Source organism: Ranitomeya imitator, chromosome 2 (assembly GCF_032444005.1).
Source record: "Ranitomeya imitator isolate aRanImi1 chromosome 2, aRanImi1.pri, whole genome shotgun sequence".
In the NCBI taxonomy this organism is placed as follows: domain Eukaryota; kingdom Metazoa; phylum Chordata; class Amphibia; order Anura; family Dendrobatidae; genus Ranitomeya; species Ranitomeya imitator.
Genome location: NC_091283.1, coordinates 853,413,222 through 853,437,391, shown reverse-complemented (window position 1 = coordinate 853,437,391; position 24,170 = coordinate 853,413,222). Strand labels below are relative to the sequence as shown.

Here is a 24,170-nt window from a genome sequence, read left to right as displayed (position 1 = left end):
TACTGTATGGAGCATTATATGAGGCCCATTATATATGGAGCAATAGATGGGGCCCATCATATACTGTATGGAGAATTAAATGTGGCTTACTAAACTGTATGGAGCATTATATGGGGTCAGTTCCATATGGAGCAATATGCTGCTCATTCTGTATGGAGCACTCTGTGGTGCCCATTATACTGTATGGAGCATTATATGAGGCTCATTATTCTGTATGGAGCATAATATTGGGCTCATTATTCTATTTGGAGCAATATATGGGGCTCATTATTCTGTATAGAGGACTATGTGGTGCCAATTATACTGTATGGAGCACTATATGTGGCCATTATACTGTATGGAGCAATATATGGGGTTCATTATTCTGTATAGAGGACTATACTGTCCGGTTTCTGAGCTAATGTAAAATGCACAATAGATATCACTCATGTAATGTAAGAAGTATGTGAAATCTTTGGCATTGTACTATACCTATATTTCTCTGCCGTATCCGTGCATTATGAATTGTGGTATGTGTTAAAGGGGCCCACTGGGACTCTTTTGCCCACGGCCCATGAAAACCTGGAGCCGGCCTAGCCACTATGGACACTTCAGAAGGGTTCGGCTCCTCTTCCCAGGATTCCCTTACCGACCCAAGGGTTCCCCGCACCCACCTGACGTACAGGAGCTCGAAGGGGGAGAACCTCGTCGAGGCTTGCGGAATCTCTCGGTAAGAGTTAAATATTAATTATTAATTGAATTATTCTTATACTAAATTCTGTACTGAACACATTGTCTCTCGCTGACGTTACAGAAGCTATTTCTGTATATGTAGCTCAGAGTATAAGTCAACACCATATAGAGGGAACACGTGGTCAGTGGGACATATAAATAAACGTCTCTTAGGAGGGTCTGGGGGCTTGTCACGAGGGGGCTGTCACCTCCTGCCTTTACCATCATTCTCTATGGACGTCAGACAAGTCACACAAGAAAGGAACAGCTGGTAGCCATGATGACTTCAGACTTCACACAGACAAACGGCTTTTACCATTCAGAACTTTGGGAAAGATGAGTAACAAGCGCTGATATTTATAAATGGACAATCTGTTCAAAGGAGTACAGAGTACAAAGGAGGGCAACAAAATTAATAAAGGGGATGGGAGAACTACAATACCCAGATAGATTAGCGAAATTAGGATTATTTAGTCTAGAAAAAAGACGACTGAGGGGCGATCTAATAACCATGTATAAGTATATAAGGGGACAATACAAATATCTCGCTGAGGATCTGTTTATACCAAGGAAGGTGACGGGCACAAGGGGGCATTCTTTGCGTCTGGAGGAGAGAAGGTTTTTCCACCAACATAGAAGAGGATTCTTTACTGTTAGGGCAGTGAGAATCTGGAATTGCTTGCCTGAGGAGGTGGTGATGGCGAACTCAGTCGAGGGGTTCAAGAGAGGCCTGGATGTCTTCCTGGAGCAGAACAATATTGTATCATACAATTAGGTTCTGTAGAAGGACGTAGATCTGGGGATTTATTATGATGGAATATAGGCTGAACTGGATGGACAAATGTCTTTTTTCGGCCTTACTAACTATGTTACTATGTTACTATGTTCGTAACTATTTCATCTATTTTTATGTTTTGCTGCAATGTGGTTTTTCTGTGGACTATTCAATAAACCACTACATTTTTTATGAGAATATCATGACATTTTTTCGTTAAGAGTAACGCACCTGGTAAAGTCTTGATTAAATAAATGTGCGAAATAAGCATATTTAACAGTAAGTCAATAGCAGGTGTGGGAGGTACCGCTTCCAGTCGCGTCCTTGAGTCTCAACCAGCATGCGTAGCATCTGTTTGAGGGTACCATTGAAGCGTTCACACAAGCCATTGGTCTGTGGGTGATACGCACTCGATACCCGGTGCTTCACCTGCATTTTCTTACAGAGAAGCCTCCATTAGGCGAGACATAAATTGGGTCCCTTGATCAGTAAGCATTTCCCTGGGAAATCCTACACGTGAAAAGATGGCCAACAGGGCATCCGCCACCTTATCTGCCCTAGTTGAGGACAGAGCTACTGCCTCTGGGTACCGGGTAGCGTAGTCTACCACAGTAAGGATGTATTGCTTTCCAGAGCTGCTGGGGACGGCCAGCGGGCCCACAATGTCCACCGCGATCCTCTGGAAAGGCTCCTCTACCACTGGCAAAGGGATCAGGGGAGCCTTAAGAGCAGGCCCTGCCTTCCCCACTCTTTGACAAGTGATACAGGAGCGGCAGTAGTTTGACACATCTGTCCCCATCTTAGGCCAATAGAAGTGGTGAGACAGCCGGGCCTTAGTTTTGCTGATCCCCAAGTGTCCAGCTAGCGGGATCTCATGGGCAATCCGCAACAACTCACCCCGGAATTGCTGTGGGACGACCAGCTGTCTTTCCCTCAACCACTCTTTTTGTGATTCTCCGGGTACTGTCTCCCGGTACAACCTTCCTTGTTCCCAGAACACCTTCTCCTTATCAGTCTCGGAGAAGGGCGTCCCGGCGAGTTGTCTCAAACTCTCTAGGCTCGCATCTGTGTGCAGAGCGGCCTGAAACTCCTGGCTAGGGGAAGCCAGAAGCGACGTCAGGGTCCCTTCCCCACGGGAACCCTCTTGGACCTGCTCTGGGTCCACCTCTGGTTCAGTCACAGTGATGACTGAGGAGGGTCCGGAAGGCTGACAGTTATCTGCGTTCCGGGCACTCTGACTGCGGGTGACAGCAGCTACGTAGGCTGTCTCCCCGGGGGTTTCTACAGGCCCATCAGCCGGCGCTGCTATGGGCTCTACCTCCCCATCCACCCCCAACACTCCAGGGGCTGTGCTACTTATGGGCCAGTTACCTTCCTCGGTGGCACTGGTCACTTTCATGGCATCACCTTCCTCACGGTTCCCATGCTTCTCCCCATTTCCTGTAGCACCGACACTTGCCCCTGTTAGGGGTTCCTCAGCCGTCTCACTCCGCAGAGCGACGTGGCTGGGCACGCCTGTACCTATGGACACATTAACCTTCACAGAAAAATCATCATCAGGTTCAGCTGGCACAGGTACAACATTTTCACCATCAATCCTAGGAAAAAAATGGTTATTAGATGTATCATTACAAGATAAAGCATGGTCAGGTAACACATGCGATCTCCCATCATCATCAGGGTTAACGTTACCCTCATTAGTAGATTGGGGAGGGCTGTCAGGAACGTAGTATGCAAACATCCTCCCCAAATCAGTCCCCAACAAAACATCAGTGGGCAAATTATCAGACAGCCCCACTTCCTTCACCCCGCTCCCAGCACCCCAAACAATAAAAACCCGGGCCATCGGTAAGGGACAGCTGATGCCCCCAATCCCAGTGACAGTTACCCCAGAATGATTTCTTCAGGGGCCGCCAGGGTCAGATGAGGGTTCGTTCAGCCCCGGTGTCCTTGAGGCAAAGGGATCAGAGGAGACTTAATAGCAGGCCCCGCCTTCCCCACTCTTTGACAAGTGATACAGGAGCGGCAGTAGTTTGTCACATCTGTCCCCATCTTGGGCCAATAGAAGTGTTGAGACAGCCGGGCCTTAGTTTTGCTGATCAAGTGTCCAGCGAGTGGGATCTCATGGGCAATCCGCAACAACTCACCCCGGAATTGGTACAGGACGACCAGCTGTCTTTCCCTCAACCACTCCTTTTGGGATTTTCCAGGTACTGTCTCCCGATACAACCTCCCTTGTTCCCAGAACACCCTCTCCTTATCAGTCACGGAGGTGGGCATCTCGGTGAGGTGTCTCAAATTATCCAGGCTCGCATCGGAGTGCAGCGCCGCCTGGAACTCCTCTGTCACGCTGTAAGCGGCGTTAAAGGGGCATAACGGCATACTGGAACCTGCACCTGTCCCTAACACTTTAATGGGGCCCTGGCTTTCCCTTATCTCGGGGGTACCTATGATGGTTAGGAGGCCCGAGCCGCCAGCGTAACCCTGTCTCCTGTGCAGGCCCTATAAGTGGCCCCCTCTCCCCCCCAGGGAGGAGGACTGCACCAGTGTATAAACACAACAATAAACAGGGTATACAGACAAGGTAACTAAAGGTACCGTCACACTAAGCGACGCTGCAGCGATACCGACAACGATCCGGATCGCTGCAGCATCGCTGTTTGGTCGCTGGAGAGCTGTCACACAGACAGCTCTCCAGCGACCAACGATCCCGAGGTCCCCGGTAACCAGGGTAAACATCGGGTTACTAAGCGCAGGGCCGCGCTTAGTAACCCGATGTTTACCCTGGTTACCATCGTTAAAGTAAAAAAAACAACCGCTACATACTTACCTACCGCTGTCTGTCCTCGGCGCTCTGCTTCTCTGCTCTGGCTGTGAGCGCCGGGCAGCCAGAAAGCACAGAGGTGACGTCACCGCTCTGCATTCCGGCTGACCGACGCTCACAGCCAGAGCAGGAGGAGAGCAGAGCGCCGGGGACAGACAGCGGTAGGTAAGTATGTAGCGGTTGTTTTTTTTACTTTAACGATGGTAACCAGGGTAAACATCGGGTTACTAAGCGCGGCCCTGCGCTTAGTTACCCGATGTTTACCCTGGTTACCAGCGAAGACATCGCTGAATCGGTGTCACACACGCCGATTCAGCGATGTCTACGGGGAGTCCAGCGACCAAATAAAGTTCTGGACTTTCTTCCCCGACCAGCGACAGCACAGCAGGGGCCTGATCGCTGCTGCCTGTCACACTGGACGATATCGCTAGCGAGGACGCTGCAACGTCACGGATCGCTAGCGATATCATCTAGTGTGACGGTACCTTAAAAGTCTCAAACTCACCAAATACTCACACAACCCCAGAGGGTACACATAGAAGGGAAGAGAAAGAGAAAACTAGGAAGGAAAACAGGTTAAACATGCAACCAAAACTGCAGACACCAATGTCTGTCATAAACCTCCAAGCTCCAAATATCACTCTCCTTCAACCTCCAAACCAGGCAGCAGAACTGATCACTGACACTAGCTGTAGTAAAGGCTGGGTCTATATAGAGGAGGAGATTACAAAAATCCACTACAGCTGAGAGACCCAGCTCTCAGCAACTTAGCAAATAAGGTTAACTCCTGCACTGCTGGCACAAAGCAGCCAGGTCAAAATACAGGAGAAGAGCTTCTGTTCACTGTGTGTGCACGAGGCCCAGAGCGCTGCGGTTCTCTGGAACCTCTCTGTCGCGGTAGCCCCGTGACACGTCGCTTCTGGATGCCCCTGGCCAGGAGTTCCAGGCCGCACTGCACTCAGATGTGAGCCTGGACAATTTGAGACAACTCGCCGAGACGCCCACCTCCGTGACTGGTAAGGAGAGGGTGTTCTGGGAACGAGGAAGGTTATACCGGGAGACAGTACCTGGAAAATCGCAAAAGGAGTGGTTGAGGGAAAGACAGCTGGTCGTCCCGCACCAATTCCGGGGTGAGTTGTTGAGGATTGCCCATAAGATCCCGCTCACTGGACACTTGGGGGTCAGCAAAACTAAGGCCCGGCTGTCTCCACACTTCTATTGGCCCAAAATGGGGAAAGATGTGTCAAACTACTGCCGCTCCTGTGTCACCTGTCAAAGAGTGGGGAAGGCGGGGCCTGCTCTTAAGGCTCCCCTGATCCCTTTGCCAGTGATAGAGTAGCTTTTCCAGAGGATTGCGGTGGACATTGGCCCTCCCCAGCAGCTCTGGAAAGCAATACATCCTTACTGTGGTAGACTACGCTACCCGGTACCCAGAGGCAGTGGCTCTGTCCTCAACTAGGGCAGATAAGGTGGCGGATGCCCTGTTGGCTATCTTTTCACGTGTAGGATTTCCCAGGGAGATGCTTACTGATCAAGGGACCCAATTTATGTCTCGCCTAATGGGGGCTCTCTGTAAGAGAATGCAGGTGAAGCACCTGGTATCGAGTGCGTATCACCCACAGACCAATGGGAATCCTGGGAAGAGGAGCCGAACCCTTCTGAAGTGTCCATAGTGGAGTATGTCATGCGCTTCCGTGACAAGATGCAGACCTTGTCGTAGTTGGTGCATGACAACATGACGCAGGCTCAGGCTGACCAGAAGCACTGGTATGACCAGAACGCCCGGAAGCGGACCTACCACGTGGGTCAAAAGGTGTGGGTGCTGGTCCCCGTACCAACGGATAAGCTTCAGGCAGCCTGGGAGGGCCCGTACGTCATCTACCAACAGCTCAACCCAGTAACCTACGTGGTCACACTTGACCACACTTGGGGTAGGCGAAAGGCCTTTCACTTCAACATGATGAAGGCTCACGTGAACCTTACGTCCTACCGGTCTGCAGCCTGCCCGAAGACGGGGAGGAAAACACCCTCCTGGACATGCTGGCCCAAGCCAATGCCAGTGGGTCCATTGAGGACGTGGAGGTAAGCGCCTTGTTAATCGAATCCCCCCAGCGGTCACAGTTGCGGACCACGCTGGAATCCTTCCAGGCCGTGTTCTCCAACCGACCTGGAAGGACTATGTTAGCAGTCCACGAGGTGGACACTGGGAATCGTGCCCACTACGGTGAACACCCTATCTGATCTCCGATGAGGTGCAGCAGATTATGTGCCAAGAGATCGATGAGATGTTACAGCTGGGGTGATTCAACGGTCAAAGAGCGCGTGGGCCTCACCTGTAGTTTTCGTGCCAAAGAAGGATCGGACCTCCCGGGTCTGCATGGACTACAGGGGGATCAACGCCATCACAGCCTCTGACGCGCACCCAATGCCGCGAATCGAGGAGCTGCTTGAGACGTTAGCTGGCGCAAAATATCTAACCATAATGGATCTGAGTCGAGGATACTGGCAGATTCCCCTGAGCCCCGAGGCGCAGGAGACGTCCGCCTTTATCACACCCTTCGGACTGTACGAGTCTACATGGGAGGAGGGACGATACATGGGAGAGGGGACGATACTCCGGAGGGGTGACGATACATGGGAGGGAGGACAATACTCCGGAGGGGGATGATACATGGGAGGGGGAACGATACATGGGAGGGGGAACGATACATGGGAGGGGAGTCAGGAACATGAGGTATTTGATTGTGTATTATCGCGCACACTGAGCTCTGCTACATCCAAGAGCCGAGATCAGACACCGGCTACAGACTTGACCCGCCCCTCTCTAGTGTGTGTGTGTGTGTGTGTGTGTGTGTGTGTGTGTGTGTGTGTGTGTGTGTGTGTGTGTGTGTGTGTGTGTGTGTGTGTGTAACCCAAAACCCCTTATCTCCCTCCTCCCTCAAGAATTTGTATGGCTTAAAACTGGTATAGGAAGCGTGAGCTTCTATTGTTCTTTCAAGGATATATATATTGGCACCAATCAGGGCTAAAGATATAAGAATTATAGATTATGGATGTCCATCGAGGGATCTCTAACTCCCTGAAATAGCTAGAAGGTAAATCCAATGAATGAAAAGTGCAGTTTTCTCCATAAGCGGGTCATGTACCTACGCCGTATTTACCCTTAAAAGAATCACCATGACCTGGTGCACCTTCTGATCATTGTGCCTTTCGTATACGAGATTCCTACAGCGAGCTAGGCATAAAAATGGTTATTATAACACTAAGTAAAAGGGAGGTTTCAGCCTCCAAGAGAGGTCACCACAGGGGGAGTGCCTTGGTTTTAGGCTAGGAAATAACTGAGTGAAGCAGCAGTCTTCACATGTCTTTATCTGAGGTCTAGCTGCTATACAGATGTGCTATGCATCTAGATGTGTGCCTAGCATCCACAGCACACGGTCAGCCATCAGATGATGACATAAAATGTAAGTGATTTTTCAACGTTAATCCCATTTTATTTGTAATTGTATTGTACATATGATATTTGCCTTCTTTATAATATCTTTTTATATCTCTGTAAAAACTGCCTACCTTTTTTGGAGTAAAATATAAAAATTACTATCTTGTCTCTCCCTGCTCTATAACAAACCGTCGCATCCTCTGAAGTGAATTACGCTACTAATCTGGGTTGGCTTCGGACCTGTTAATAATTAAAAAATTGGAGCTGGTGGCATCATAAATTGTCCTCTGCAATTGGGAGTCGTTGTAGCGACAGGCGGCGTTGATAATTATTGTTCCTGCCTGAGTGAGAGTAGTTATATCACCTCGCTGTAGTGTGCCCATTAGCCAGTACAAAGTAATGCAGCCTTTCTGGTGACTAATTATCCTAGGTGCAGTACCCTGTCTGACCTGAGGGTAAGGGGGCGCCAGAGAGCTGCAAGTTCCAAACCGGAACTGGGAAGTGGGATATAGATAAATCCCCTTCAGAAAAGAACCGGGGGCAACAAAACAACCCCGGTTCATGACTTATTGGTGTGAGTGGTGGGGATGATAAAGGTATCCTCCCCGTGAACCGTGACATATTGGTGGCAGCGTGGTGGGATTCCTGACAAGGGGGGACGATACATGGTCAGGGAGAACGATACACCGGAGGGGGGACGATATATGTGAGGGGGGGACGATACATGGGAGGGCGGACGATACATGGGAGGGCGGACGATACATGGGAGGGGGGACGATACACGGGAGGGGGGGACGATACATGGGAGGGGGGACGATACATGGGAGGGGGGGACGATACATGGGAGGGGGGGACGATACATGGGAGGGGGGACGATACATGGGAGGGGGGACGATACACGGGAGGGGGGGACGATACACGGGAGGGGGGGACGATACACGGGAGGGGGGACGATACACGGGAGGGGGGACGATACACGGGAGGGGGGACGATACACGGGAGGGGGGACGATACACGGGAGGGGGGGGGACGATACATGGGAGGGGGGGGACGATACATGGGAGGGGGGACGATACACGGGAGGGGGGACGATACACGGGAGGGGGGACGATACACGGGAGGGGGGACGATACACGGGAGGGGGGGGACGATACACGGGAGGGGGGGACGATACACGGGAGGGGGGGACGATACACGGGAGGGGGGGACGATACACGGGAGGGGGGGACGATACACGGGAGGGGGGGACGATACACGGGAGGGGGGACGATACACGGGAGGGGGGGGACGATACACGGGAGGGGGGGGACGATACACGGGAGGGGGGGACGATACACGGGAGGGGGGGGACGATACACGGGAGGGGGGGACGATACACGGGAGGGGGGGGACGATACACGGGAGGGGGGGACGATACACGGGAGGGGGGGACGATACGCCGGAGTATAAGGGGGGAAGGTAATGACGAGGGCTAATGTGCAGGGCTGAGCCTTGGAGACGCAGGCGCACAGGAGTATATACATATATATACACTATACAATGAGGGGAACACACGTCACCTCCAGATACAAGAAGAGCTTCTACCATTCTCAGGCCTCCACTACCTCAGGGCACACTGAGGGCGGGCAGGAAGCAGCGCTGCACACACAACTTCCGGCGTTTTCGGTTTCCATAGCAACAGCCACCGGCTTCCAGTTTGCGATTCGCGCCTCGTTTTGATCCTGCAGTTTGTGATCTAATTGGTTGACCACATAAACACCCGCTCAGTGGGCGGAGTCACACAGTGGAGGCGCGCGGAAGATGTGGAGCGGCCTGCTACCCCCGGGAGCGACCGAGAGCGACCTGTCATCTGACGGCGAGGGGCCGAGCACCGACACGGCTGTGCCCGAGAGCTGTGTGACCGTGCGTAACACCCGGAAGTGGTCACCCCCGCACCGAGCCGCGGCCCCTCCCCCTTGTTATAGGCAGTGGCCCCTCCCCCTTGTCATAGCCAGTTATAGGCAGTGGCCCCCCCCCCCTTGTCCTGGGTCGTGGCTCGTCCCCCTTGTTATAGGCAGTGGCCCCCCCCCCCTTGTCCTGGGTCGTGGCTCGTCCCCCTTGTTATAGGCAGTGGCCCCTCCCCCTTGCCCTGGGCTGTGGCCCCTCCCCCTTTGCATGCACAGTGCTCCTTCCTCTTGTCTTAGATTGTGGCCCCTCCCCCTTGTCCTGAGCTGTGGCCCCCCTTGTCATAGGCAGTGCCCCCCCTTGTGATAGGCAGTGGCCCCTCCCCCTTTGCATATGCAGTGGCCCCTCCCCCTTGTCCTGGATTGTGGCCCCTCCCCTTTGTCCTGGGTCATCGTGGCTCGTCCCCCTTGTCCTGGGAATTGGCATTTATCTCCGTCTCTTTCTGATTTCCATTTTTACTCTGTAGAAATTTGTGGATCTTCAGAGGAGACGCAGCGAGCAGGAGGTGAGCGAGCGGAGGCCGAGACAGCGGAGGCCGAGACAGCGGAGGCCGAGACAGCGGACAGGTAACGGGAAGGGACATCCGGACAGAGCGCAGCACTGAATCCTGTGGTTGCAAAGGTCCCGCGGAGCAGTATCCCGGGGGTCCCATCGTTGTCTGTCTCCCTGCCCCCCTTCCTCTGGACTGCCGTCACATGACCCAGGCGCAGCACTGGGAAATGCAGCGTCCTCGCGCCGCCTCGTCCTCGTGCCGCCTCGTCCTCGTTCCTCTTCGTCCTCGCGCCGCCTCGTCCTCGTGCCACCTCGTCCTCGTTCCTCTTCGTCCTCGCGCCACCTCGTCCTCGTGCCGCCTCGTCCTCGTCCTCGTGCCGCCTCGTCCTCGTTCCTCTTCGTCCTCGCGCCGCCTCGTCCTCGCGCCGCCTCGTCCTCGCGCCACCTCGTCCTCGCGCCGCCTCGTCCTCGTGCCGCCTCGTCCTCGTTCCTCTTCGTCCTCGCGCCACCTCGTCCTCGTGCCGCCTCGTCCTCGTTCCTCTTCGTCCTCGCGCCGCCTCGTCCTCGCGCCGCCTCGTCCTCGCGCCGCCTCGTCCTCGCGCCGCCTCGTCCTCGCGCCGCCTCGTCCTCGCGCCGCCTCGTCCTCGTTCCTCTTCGTCCTCACGCCGCCTCGTCTTCGCGCCGCCTCGTCCTCGTTCCTCTTTGTCCTCACGCCGCCACGTCCTCGTGCCGCCTCGTCCTCGTGCCGCCTCTTCCTCGCGCCGCCTCGTCCTCGCGCCGCCTCGTCCTCGCGCCGCCTCGTCCTCGCGCAGCCTCGTCCTCGCGCCGCCTCGTCCTTGTGCCTCCTTGTCCTTGTGCCTCCTTGTCCTTGTGCCTCCTCGTCCTCGCGCTGCCTCGTCCTCGTGCCGCCTCGTCCTCGTTCCTCTTCGTCCTCGTTCCTCTTCGTCCTCGCGCCGCTTCGTCCTTGTGCCTCCTCGTCCTTGTTCCTCCTTGTCCTTGTGCCGCCTCGTCCTCGTGCCGCCTCGTCCTCGTGCCGCCTCGTCCTCGCGCCTCCTCGTCCTTGCGCCTCCTCGTCCTTGCGCCGCCTCGTCCTTGCGCCTCCTCGTCCTTGCGCCTCCTCGTCCTTGCGCCTCCTCGTCCTCGCGCCTCCTCGTCCTTGCGCCTCCTCGTCCTCGCGCCGCCTCGTCCTTGCGCCTCCTCGTCCTTGCGCCTCCTCGTCCTCGCGCCTCCTCGTCCTCGCGCCGCCTTGTCCTCGCGCCGCCTCGTCCTTGTGCCTCCTCGTCGTCGCGCTGCCTCGTCCTTGCCTTGCACCGCCTCGTCCTTGTGCCGCATCGTCCTCGCGCCGCCTTGTCCTTGTGCCTCCTCGTCCTCGCGCCGCCTCGTCCTCGCGCCTCCTCGTCCTTGCGCCTCCTCGTCCTCGCGCCGCCTTGTCCTTGTGCCTCCTCGTCCTCGCGCCGCCTCGTCCTCGCGCCGCCCTGTCTTGTGCTCATTCTCGGTTTACAATGCCGGGAACGTTCTAGCCCACATCATCCACGTCCCCAACCGGCAAACACTGTGCTACAACGGGGCTGGAATGCTGAAGGAGAGAGAATACCACTACTCCGACCGGAAGAGGCATATGTGGTACAAAGACAAGTGTTGGGGACTAGATGGGACACGCCAGCGACCATGAAGCAGCATCTGCAGCCGGTCAGGGTAGAGGGTGTGGAGGCTGCGGGACTCTGTGACTCCGAAGCCTCTGTTACATTGACCAAGGAGCATCTAGTACCGGACCAGTGTATCGTTCCCGGCAGCCGGATGTTAGTCGGAGTAGCCGGAGGAGAATCTGGACATTCGGGGGGCCCGACTACATTTAGACTAGGGTCACAGTCGTGGAATGGTGGATGTAGGAGTGGTGCGGCACCTGCCAGTAGATGTGTTGCTGGGAAACAACCTAGCAGCAGGGTTAGTGGCCACTGGGCCAATGTCGTAACCCGAAGCCAAGGCTCGGAACAGAGCAATCTCAACATGCCGACCACTCCCCGGCCAGTGGTGAGTAATGCACAATGTAATGACTGTTACCATGAGGGAATGTGACCTGGGGGAGGTAAAGGATATCGGGGAAGGGTCCCAGGGACTGCGGGACACGGAGTGTACCATCACCCTGGTCAGCCCAAATACTGTCCCCCCCCCCGAACACCATCTCCCCAGCACTCTGGGATTGGACGCAATGGATACAAGTTCAGTTCTCATCGGGTCTGTGTGGAGTTTCCCAGGTCCATCCGCGGATCAGGGGGAGGATATGGAGGACCCCATGGGATAAACAGACCCCTGTCCCAGCTAACTAAATACAGAGTCCTTGTCTCGGAGCTTCTGCCATCGGGGAGTTGACAGGATCTGAAGGATCATACGAGAGCAGCTGGAGACGTCTACTATGTGCACCAGGGTGGAATGAGGACTGTGCAGTTTATTCCCAAGGACGACTCACGATTCCCCCAATCAGAATGTCCGGGACTCGGTGATGGACAGCTTGTTCTGAGCCTGTGCTCCCTGTTATTGGGTGAGCTGTGTGGCCCAGACCACTGCCGGTGTAAGCTTGTTCTGAGCCTGTGCTCCCTGTTATTGGGTGAGCTGTGTGGCCCAGACCTCTGCCGGTGTAAGCTTGTTCTGAGCCTGTGCTCCCTGTTATTGGGTGAGCTGTGCGGCCCAGACCACTGCCGGTGTAAGCTTGTTCTGAGCCTGTGCTCCCTGTTATTGGGTGAGCTGTGTGGCCCAGACCTCTGCCGGTGTAAGCTTGTTCTGAGCCTGTGCTCCCTGTTATTGGGTGAGCTGTGTGGCCCAGACCACTGCCGGTGTAAGCTTGTTCTGAGCCTGTGCTCCCTGTTATTGGGTGAGCTGTGTGGCCCAGACCTCTGCCGGTGTAAGCTTGTTCTGAGCCTGTGCTCCCTGTTATTGGGTGAGCTGTGCGGCCCAGACCTCTGCCGGTGTAAGCTTGTTCTGAGCCTGTGCTCCCTGTTATTAGGTGAGCTGTGTGGCATTGACTCTGGACCGTGTGACTCGTGGTCTGTCCGTGTGACTAGTGTCTTGAGGAAACTGGATGATACATGAAGGTGAAACCTCTTACGTGAAAACGTGGGGGAGCAGTGTGAGGAGATGGCCGCTTACTAAAGACCACAGGACAAATGGACGAAGTAGAGCTGAGTCCAAGGCTCTACCAGATACAGACTTTTTCCAGCATTGGTTGTGTCAATATTGTTGTGTTTTATTATTTTCTTGCTGTGTTTTATTGGTGATTTTCGTCAGTTCATCCTCAGGAATCAATGTTTCCATTCAGGGACAGTAAGCAGAGGCAGACGAGGAGGCCGGACCTTATGTAAACCTAAGGCCAAACCCAAAAGTAGTAATGAAGGAGCTCCATCATTCCATTGTTCTTCTAGCACTAGGCCCAGTGTGTGGATGAGGCTAGTAGACCCAGGGGGCCGTCACTACAGGGGGCCGTCAGCACAGGGGGTCGTCACCGCAGGGGGCTGTCAGCACAGGGGGCAGTCAGCACAGGGGGGCCGTCAGCACAGGGGGGCCGTCAGCACAGGGGGCCGTCACCACAGGGGGGCCGTCACCACAGGGGGGCCATCAGCACAGGGGGGCCGTCACCACAGGGGGGCCGTCAGCACAGGGGGGCCGTCAGCACAGGGGGGCCGTCAGTACAGGGGGGCTGTCAGCACAGGGGGCTGTCAGCACAGGGGGGCCGTCAGCACAGGGGGGCCGTCAGCACAGGGGGCCGTCACCACAGGGGGGCCGTCACCACAGGGGGGCCATCAGCACAGGGGGGGCCGTCACCACAGGGGGGCCGTCAGCACAGGGGGGCCGTCAGCACAGGGGGGCCGTCAGTACAGGGGGGCTGTCAGCACAGGGGGCTGTCAGCACAGGGGGGCCGTCAGCACAGGGGGGCCGTCAGCACAGGGGGCCGTCAGCACAGGGGGGCCGTCAACACAGGGGGCCGTCAGCACAGGGGGCCGTCAGCACAGGGGGGCCGTCAGCACAGGGGGGCCGTCAGCACAGGGGGCCGTCAGCACAGGGGGGCCGTCAACACAGGGGGCCGTCAGCACAGGGGGCCGTCAGCACAGGGGGCCGTCAGTACAGGGGGCCGTCACCACAGGGGGCCGTCACCACAGGGGGCCGTCAGTACAGGGGGCCGTCAGTACAGGGGGCCGTCAGCACAGGGGGGCCGTCAGTACAGGGGGCCGTCAGCACAGGGGGGCCGTCAGCACAGGGGGGCCGTCACCACAGGGGGGCCGTCAGCACAGGGGGGCCGTCAGCACAGGGGGCCGTCAGTACAGGGGGCCGTCAGTACAGGGGGGCCGTCAGCACAGGGGGGCCGTCAGCACAGGGGGGCCGTCACCACAGGGGGCCGTCAGCACAGGGGGGTCGTCACCACAGGGGGCCGTCAGTACAGGGGGGCCGTCAGTACAGGGGGGCCGTCAGCACAGGGGGGCCGTCAGCACAGGGGGGCCGTCAGCACAGGGGGCCGTCACCACAGGGGGCCGTCAGCACAGGGGGGTCGTCACCACAGGGGGCCGTCAGTACAGGGGGCCGTCAGTACAGGGGGGCCGTCAGCACAGGGGGGCCGTCAGCACAGGGGGGCCGTCAGCACAGGGGGGCCGTCACCACAGGGGGCCGTCAGCACAGGGGGGCCGTCAGCACAGGGGGCCGTCAGCACAGGGGGGCCGTCACCACAGGGGGCCGTCAGTACAGGGGGCCGTCAGCACAGGGGGGCCGTCAGCACAGGGGGGCCGTCACCACAGGGGGGCCGTCACCACAGGGGGGCCGTCAGCACAGGGGGGCCGTCAGCACAGGGGGGCCGTCACCACAGGGGGCCGTCAGTACAGGGGGCCGTCAGCACAGGGGGGCCGTCAGTACAGGGGGCCGTCAGTACAGGGGGCCGTCAGTACAGGGGGCCGTCAGCACAGGGGGGCCGTCAGCACAGGGGGGCCGTCAGCACAGGGGGGCCGTCAGCACAGGGGGGCCGTCAGCACAGGGGGCCGTCAGCACAGGGGGCCGTCAGTACAGGGGGGCCGTCAGCACAGGGGGGCCGTCAGCACAGGGGGGCCGTCAGCACAGGGGGGCCGTCAGCACAGGGGGCCGTCAGCACAGGGGACAGGGGGCCGTCAGCACAAAAGTGGCACAAATGAAAGTGTCATGGTTACACCACCACAAATGGAGGCTGCAGAATCCGCAACGCAGGTGATATCACAGCTCACCTCCTCTCCCTCCCCGCGCAGTGACCCCTGCACAGACAGCAGCATGCTCACAACACTCCTGTAGATGATGTCATAGCTCACCTCCTCTCCCTCCCCGCACATATGGCATAACAAGCTCACAACTCCTCCTTTCACCTTCGCTCTGCACATCCGTCCTCCCCTCGTGGCCTAACAGCCAGAAAACAATGGCCGTGAGGTCTGCAGCGAGGGCAGAATATCGCTGTGTACCCACAGGACGGCCGCGGGGAGCTGTCACCCTGGCCGAGGGGAGGAGCTTATGTGTATTCGCTTTGTGATGTCATAGTGACATCATTCTGCCGGCTCCTCCCCCGCACTCCAGGGTTATTCCAGGTCGTGTATCGGACGGACACGTGGCTGCTGCCGGTTGTCGGGGTGCAATGGCGGTTGTCGGGGTGCAATGGCGGTTGTCGGGGTGCCATGGCGGTTGTCGGGGTGCCATGGCGGTTCTCCTTTTGCCGGCGCCGTTCTCGCGTCTGCTGCTCGCTGATCTGTCTCTTTACCTTAATATAACTTTATTTGTAATCAGGAAAACGAAAACAGCGCCCTCCGGAGGAGCAGAACGGTGAGAGGTGCGACGGGAGCGAAGTGTGAGGGAGGGGGGGCAGCAGCGTACAAGAAATCAAGTCTCTATGTTCTGTCACAGCACGAAAACCGACAAGATGGCCGCCCTGGACCGGCTGCAGGGATACTTCGGGGTCGATGATCGTCTGAATCCTCCTGTGTCCAACAAGGTGATGAGGAAGGTGAGCGACCGACGAAAGATACCGGCGTCCGACAGCCGAGTACCTATAGATCTGGGTGCCCCATAGTACAGTCCGGTGCCTCCTCCTATAGATCTGGGTGCGTTATACCCCATAGTACAGTCTGGTGCCTCCTCCTATAGATCTGGGTGCGTTATACCCCATAGTACAGTCTGGTGCCTCCTCCTATAGATCTGGGTGCGTTATACCCCATAGTACAGTCTGGTGCCTCCTCCTATAGATCTGGGTGCGTTATACCCCATAGTACAGTCCGGTGCCTCCTCCTATAGATCTGGGTACGTTATACCCCATAGTACAGTCTGGTGCCTCCTCCTATAGATCTGGGTGCGTTATACCCCATAGTACAGTCCGGTGCCTCCTCCTATAGATCTGGGTACGTTATACCCCATAGTACAGTCTGGTGCCTCCTCCTATATATTTGGGTACGTTAAAACCCCATAGTACAGTCCGGTGCCTCCTCCTATAGATCTGGGTGCGTTATACCCCATAGTACAGTCCGGTGCCTCCTCCTATAGATCTGGGTACGTTATACCCCATAGTACAGTCTGGTGCCTCCTCCTATAGATCTGGGTGCGTTATACCCCATAGTACAGTCCGGTGCCTCCTCCTATAGATCTGGGTACGTTATACCCCATAGTACAGTCTGGTGCCTCCTCCTATATATTTGGGTACGTTAAAACCCCATAGTACAGTCCGGTGCCTCCTCCTATAGATCTGGGTATGTTATACCCCATAGTACAGTCTGGTGCCTCCTCCTATATATTTGGGTACGTTAAAACCCCATAGTACAGTCCGGTGCCTCCTCCTATAGATCTGGGTGCGTTATACCCCATAGTACAGTCTGGTGCCTCCTCCTATAGATCTGGGTACGATATACCCCATAGTACAGTCCGGTGCCTCCTCCTATAGATCTGGGTGCGTTATACCCCATAGTACAGTTCGGTGCCTCCTCCTATAGATCTGGGTACGTTATACCCCATTGTACAGTCTGGTGCCTCCTATAGATCTGGGTACGATATACCCCATAGTACAATCTGGTGCCTCCTCCTATAGATCTGGGAGCGTTATGCCCCATAGTACAGTCTGGTGCCTCCTCCTATAGATCTGGGTACGATATACCCCATAGTACAGTCCGGTGCCTCCTCCTATAGATCTGAGTACGTTATACCCCATAGTACAGTCTGGTGCCTCCTATAGATCTGGGTACGATATACCCCATAGTACAGTCTGGTCCTATAGATCTGGGTACGTTATACCCCATAGTACAGTCTGGTGCCTCCTCCTATAGATCTGGGTGCGTTATACCCCATAGTACAGTCCGGTGCCTCCTCCTATAGATCTGGGAGCGTTATACCCCATAGTACAGTCCGGTGCCTCCTCCTATAGATCTGGGTACGTTATACCCCATAGTACAGTCTGGTGCCTCCTCCTATATATCTGGGTGCGTTATACCCCATAGTACAGTCTGGTGCCTCCTATATATCTGGGTACGTTATACCCCATAGTACAGTCCGGTGCCTCCTCCTATAGATCTGGGTGCGTTATACCCCATAGTACAGTCTGGTGCCTCCTCCTATAGATCTGGGTACGATATACCCCATAGTACAGTCCGGTGCCTCCTCCTATAGATCTGGGTGCGTTATACCCCATAGTACAGTCTGGTGCCTCCTCCTATAGATCTGGGTACGTTATACCCCATTGTACAGTCTGGTGCCTCCTATAGATCTGGGTACGATATACCCCATAGTACAGTCTGGTGCCTCCTCCTATAGATCTGGGTACGATATACCCCATAGTACAGTCCAGTGCCTCCTCTTATAGATCTGGGTGCGTTATACCCCATAGTACAGTCCGGTGCCTCCTCCTATAGATCTGGGTGCCCCATAGTACAGTCCGGTGCCTCCTCCTATAGATCTGGGTGCGTTATACCCCATAGTACAGTCCGGTGCCTCCTCCTATAGATCTGGGTGCCCCATAGTACAGTCCGGTGCCTCCTCCTATAGATCTGGGTGCGTTATACCCCATAGTACAGTCCGGTGCCTCCTCCTATAGATCTGGGAGCGTTATACCCCATAGTACAGTCTGGTGCCTCCTCCTATAGATCTGGGTACGTTATACCCCATAGTACAGTCTGGTGCCTCCTCCTATATATCTGGGTGCGTTATACCCCATAGTACAGTCTGGTGCCTCCTATATATCTGGGTACGATATACCCCATAGTACAGTCTGGTGCCTCCTCCTATAGATCTGGGTACGTTATACCCCATAGTACAGTCCGGTGCCTCCTCCTATAGATCTGGGTACGTTATACCCCATTGTACAGTCTGGTGCCTCCTATAGATCTGGGTACGATATACCCCATAGTACAGTCTGGTGCCTCCTCCTATAGATCTGGGTACGATATACCCCATAGTACAGTCCAGTGCCTCCTCCTATAGATCTGGGTGCGTTATACCCCATAGTACAGTCCGGTGCCTCCTCCTATAGATCTGGGTGCCCCATAGTACAGTCCGGTGCCTCCTCCTATAGATCTTGGTGCGTTATACCCCATAGTACAGTCCGGTGCCTCCTCCTATAGATCTGGGTGCCCCATAGTACAGTCCGGTGCCTCCTCCTATAGATCTGGGTGCGTTATACCCCATAGTACAGTCCGGTGCCTCCTCCTATAGATCTGGGTGCGTTATACCCCATAGTACAGTCCGGTGCCTCCTCCTATAGATCTGGGTACGTTATACCCCATAGTACAGTCCGGTGCCTCCTCCTATAGATCTGGGTGCGTTATACCCCATAGTACAGTCTGGTGCCTCCTCCTATAGATCTGGGTACGTTATACCCCATAGTACAGTCTGGTGCCTCCTCCTATAGATCTGGGTACGATATACCCCATAGTACAGTCTGGTTCCTCCTCCTATAGATCTGGGAGCGTTATACCCCATGGTACAGTCTGGTGCCTCCTCCTATAGATCTGGGAGCGTTATACCCCATAGTACAGTCTGGTGCCTCCTCCTATAGATCTGGGTACGATATACCCCATAGTACAGTCCGGTGCCTCCTCCTATAGATCTGGGTGCGTTATACCCCATAGTACAGTCCGGTGCCTCCTCCTATAGATCTGGGTACGTTATACCCCATAGTACAGTCTGGTGCCTCCTCCTATAGATCTGGGTGCCCCATAGTACAGTCCGGTGCCTCCTCCTATAGATCTGGGAGCGTTATGCCCCATAGTACAGTCCGGTGCCTCCTCCTATAGATCTGGGTACGTTATACCCCATAGTACAGTCTGGTGCCTCCTCCTATAGATCTGGGTACGATATACCCCATAGTACAGTCCGGTGCCTCCTCCTATAGATCTGGGTACGTTATGCCCCATAGTACAGTCTGGTGCCTCCTATAGATCTGGGTACGATATACCCCATAGTACAGTCTGGTGCCTCCTCCTATAGATCTGGGTACGATATACCCCATAGTACAGTCCGGTGCCTCCTCCTATAGATCTGGGAGCGTTATACCCCATAGTACAGTCTGGTGCCTCCTCCTATAGATCTGGGTACGTTATACCCCATAGTACAGTCCGGTGCCTCCTCCTATAGATCTGGGTACGTTATACCCCATAGTACAGTCTGGTGCCTCCTCCTATATATCTGGGTGCGTTATACCCCATAGTACAGTCTGGTGCCTCCTCCTATATATCTGGGTACGTTATACCCCATAGTACAGTCCGGTGCCTCCTCCTATAGATCTGGGTGCGTTATACCCCATAGTACAGTCTGGTGCCTCCTCCTATAGATCTGGGTGCGTTATACCCCATAGTACAGTCCGGTGCCTCCTCCTATAGATCTGGGTGCGTTATACCCCATAGTACAGTCCGGTGCCTCCTCCTATAGATCTGGGTACGTTATACCCCATTGTACAGTCTGGTGCCTCCTATAGATCTGGGTACGATATACCCCATAGTACAGTCTGGTGCCTCCTCCTATAGATCTGGGTACGATATACCCCATAGTACAGTCCGGTGCCTCCTCCTATAGATCTGGGTGCGTTATACCCCATAGTACAGTCCGGTGCCTCCTCCTATAGATCTGGGTGCCCCATAGTACAGTCCGGTGCCTCCTCCTATAGATCTGGGTGCGTTATACCCCATAGTACAGTCCGGTGCCTCCTCCTATAGATCTGGGTGCCCCATAGTACAGTCTGGTGCCTCCTCCTATAGATCTGGGTGCGTTATACCCCATAGTACAGTCCGGTGCCTCCTCCTATAGATCTGGGTACGTTATACCCCATTGTACAGTCTGGTGCCTCCTATAGATCTGGGTACGATATACCCCATAGTACAGTCTGGTGCCTCCTCCTATAGATCTGGGTACGATATACCCCATAGTACAGTCCGGTGCCTCCTCCTATAGATCTGGGTGCGTTATACCCCATAGTACAGTCCGGTGCCTCCTCCTATAGATCTGGGTGCCCCATAGTACAGTCCGGTGCCTCCTCCTATAGATCTGGGAGCGTTATACCCCATAGTACAGTCTGGTGCCTCCTCCTATAGATCTGGGTGCGTTATACCCCATAGTACAGTCTGGTTCCTCCTCCTATAGATCTGGGTACGATATACCCCATAGTACAGTCCGGTGCCTCCTCCTATAGATCTGGGTACGATATACCCCATAGTACAGTCTGGTGCCTCCTCCTATAGATCTGGGTACGATATACCCCATAGTACAGTCTGGTGCCTCCTCCTATAGATCTGGGTACGATATACCCCATAGTACAGTCCGGTGCCTCCTCCTATAGATCTGGGTGCGTTATACACCATAGTACAGTCTGGTGCCTCCTCCTAAAGATCTGGGTGCGTTATACCCCATAGTACAGTCTGGTGCCTCCTCCTATAGATCTGGGTACGTTATACCCCATAGTACAGTCCGGTGCCTCCTCCTATAGATCTGGGTGCGTTATACCCCATAGTACAGTCCGGTGCCTCCTCCTATAGATCTGGGTACGTTATACCCCATAGTACAGTCTGGTGCCTCCTCCTATAGATCTGGGTGCGTTATACCCCATAGTACAGTCTGGTGCCTCCTCCTATATATCTGGGTACGTTATACCCCATAGTACAGTCCGGTGCCTCCTCCTATAGATCTGGGTGCGTTATACCCCATAGTACAGTCTGGTGCCTCCTCCTATAGATCTGGGTACGATATAACCCATAGTACAGTCCGGTGCCTCCTCCTATAGATCTGGGTACGATATACCCCATAGTACAGTCCGGTGCCTCCTCCTATAGATCTGGGTGCGTTATACCCCATAGTACAGTCCGGTGCCTCCTCCTATAGATCTGGGTGCCCCATAGTACAGTCCGGTGCCTCCTCCTATAGATCTGGGTGCGTTATACCCCATAGTACAGTCCGGTGCCTCCTCCTATAGATCTGGGTGCCCCATAGTACAGTCCGGTGCCTCCTCCTATAGATCTGGGTGCGTTATACCCCATAGTACAGTCCGGTGCCTCCTCCTATTGATCTGGGTACGTTATACCCCATTGTACAGTCTGGTGCCTCCTATAGATCTGGGTACGATATACCCCATAGTACAGTCTGGTGCCTCCTCCTATAGATCTGGGTACGATATACCCCATAGTACAGTCCGGTGCCTCCTCCTATAGATCTGGGTGCGTTATACCCCATAGTACAGTCCGGTGCCTCCTCCTATAGATCTGGGTGCCCCATAGTACAGTCCGGTGCCTCCTTCTATAGATCTGGGTACGATATACCCCATAGTACAGTCTGGTGCCTCCTCCTATAGATCTGGGTACGTTATACCCCATAGTACAGTCCGGCGCCTCCACCTATAGATTTGGGTACGTTATACCCCATAGTACAGTCCGGCGCCTCCACCTATAGATCTGGGTACGTTATACCCCATAGTACAGTCTGGCGCCTCCTCCTATAGATCTGGGTACGACATACCCCATAGTACAGTCTGATGCCTCCTCCTATAGATCTGGGAGCTTTATACCCCATAGTACAGTCTGGTGCCTCCTCCTATAGATCTGGGTACGATATACCCCATAGTACAGTCTGGTGCCTCCTCCTATAGATCTGGGTACGTTATACCCCATAGTACAGTCCGGTGCCTCCTCCTATAGATCTGGGTACGTTATACCCCATAGTACAGTCTGGTGCCTCCTCCTATAGATCTGGGTACGATATACCCCATAGTACAGTCTGGTGCCTCCTCCTATAGATCTGGGAGCGTTATACCCCATAGTACAGTCTGGTGCCACCTCCTATAGATCTGGGTACGATATACCCCATAGTACAGTCTGGTGCCTCCTCCTATAGATCTGGGTACGTTATACCCCATAGTACAGTCTGGTGCCTCCTCCTATAGATCTGGGTACGTTATACCCCATAGTACAGTCCGGTGCCTCCACCTATAGATCTGGGTACGTTATACCCCATAGTACAGTCCGGTGCCTCCTCCTATAGATCTGGGTGCGTTATACCCCATATGCAGCATCAATAGTAAAAACAGATAATGTTAAAAATACTAATAATAATAATAAAAAAAAAAACAACATTATATTCTCACCTTCCGGCATCCGCAGCAACCTTTCTCGCTCCTCGCGATGCTTCGGTCCCAAGAATGCATTGTGGCAATGACTTGAGATCATGGGTTATTGCCGCAAGGCATTATTGGGAAAGGAGCGTCATGAGGAGCATCGCTAAAGTCCTGGTCTGGATCCGGGAGCCGCCGGAGGGTGAGTATATAACTATTTTTTATTTTAATTGTTTTTTTAACAGGGATATGGTGCCCACACTGCTATATACTGCGTGGGCTGTGTTGTATACTGCGTGGGCTGTGTTGTATACTGCGTGGGCTGTGTTGTATACTGCGTGGGCTGTGTTGTATACTGCGTGGGCTGTGTTGTATACTGCGTGGGCTGTGTTGTATACTGCGTGGGCTGTGTTGTATACTGCGTGGGCTGTGTTGTATACTGCGTGGGCTGTGTTGTATACTGCGTGGGCTGTGTTGTATACTGCGTGGGCTGTGTTGTATACTGCGTGGGCTGTGTTGTATACTGCGTGGGCTGTGTTGTATACTGCGTGGGCTGTGTTGTATACTGCGTGGGCTGTGTTGTATACTGCTTGGCCTTTGTTATATACTGGGTAGATGTGTTATATACTGCGTGGCTGTGTTATGTACTGGGTAGATGTATTGTATACTGCGTGGGCTGTTATGTACTGTGTGGACTGTGCTGTATACTATATACGTATTCTAGAATACACGATGCATTAGAATCTGGCCACAATCGATAGATATATATATCTCTAAAGCTGATTGTGTGTGTGTGTGTGTGTATGTATGTGTGTGTGTATGTCCGGGATTGGCATCTGCACCCTCGCAGCTACAGCCACAAAATTTTGCAGGACCCTGGTGAAGAAGGGCGCATCCCTTCGAAACGCGTCGGTTAGTCGTTTTGCCCTAGCAAGGCTGCGTAGGCCTGTGACGTTATACGCTGCTTGTCAGCGTCGGTCATTTTTTTCAGTGTAACTAGGGACGCCTCCGGGCGGGACGTTCCCTGGCTCTACACAGAGTAGCGATACCTCACGCTGGTTGCGGCCAGCACTAACACATGTGCGCCCACCCGACCACTGCTGCCTGCAGGATCACTTCGCCTCCATACCTGCTACCGATACCGGTGAGTCGCTGCGTAGTACCCCTGGCACCTTCCATAAGCCGCCTTGTAGGAACTCAGCGCAGCACATGACATCTTGCCGACTATACTTTAAACACGGTAAGAGTTCTCACTGCTAATCATATTCTAGCACACATTTAGCAATTGTGGGAATTATACTTGTGTATGTCTATTTTTGCCGGTGAACATCCATACCTGGAGGCACGGCGTACACCGCGAGGTAGCAACATTTTGGCAGCTTATATATAAGCTAGCAATTGGTTACACTACTCCCAG

At 54.6% G+C, this 24,170-nt stretch overlaps 1 protein-coding gene across 2 annotated transcripts in view; it reads left to right on the top strand.

The window, feature by feature from the left end:
* Window positions 1-9,496: 9,496 nt before the first annotated feature.
* The window catches only part of FAM204A (family with sequence similarity 204 member A), a 52,655-nt gene continuing 37,981 nt past the window's right edge, over window positions 9,497-24,170 (top strand). Inside the window, exons 1-4 of one of the 2 annotated variants that reach the window (XM_069754403.1) lie at window positions 9,497-9,651; window positions 10,160-10,241; window positions 15,967-16,012; window positions 16,087-16,186. In XM_069754403.1, coding sequence (XP_069610504.1) covers window positions 9,550-9,651; window positions 10,160-10,241; window positions 15,967-16,012; window positions 16,087-16,186 — 330 coding nt within the window. In that variant the 5' untranslated portion in view covers window positions 9,497-9,549. Of the gene's footprint in view, window positions 9,652-10,159; window positions 10,260-15,966; window positions 16,013-16,086; window positions 16,187-24,170 lie in introns of both variants that reach the window. The other variant, XM_069754402.1, reaches the window with a different exon arrangement.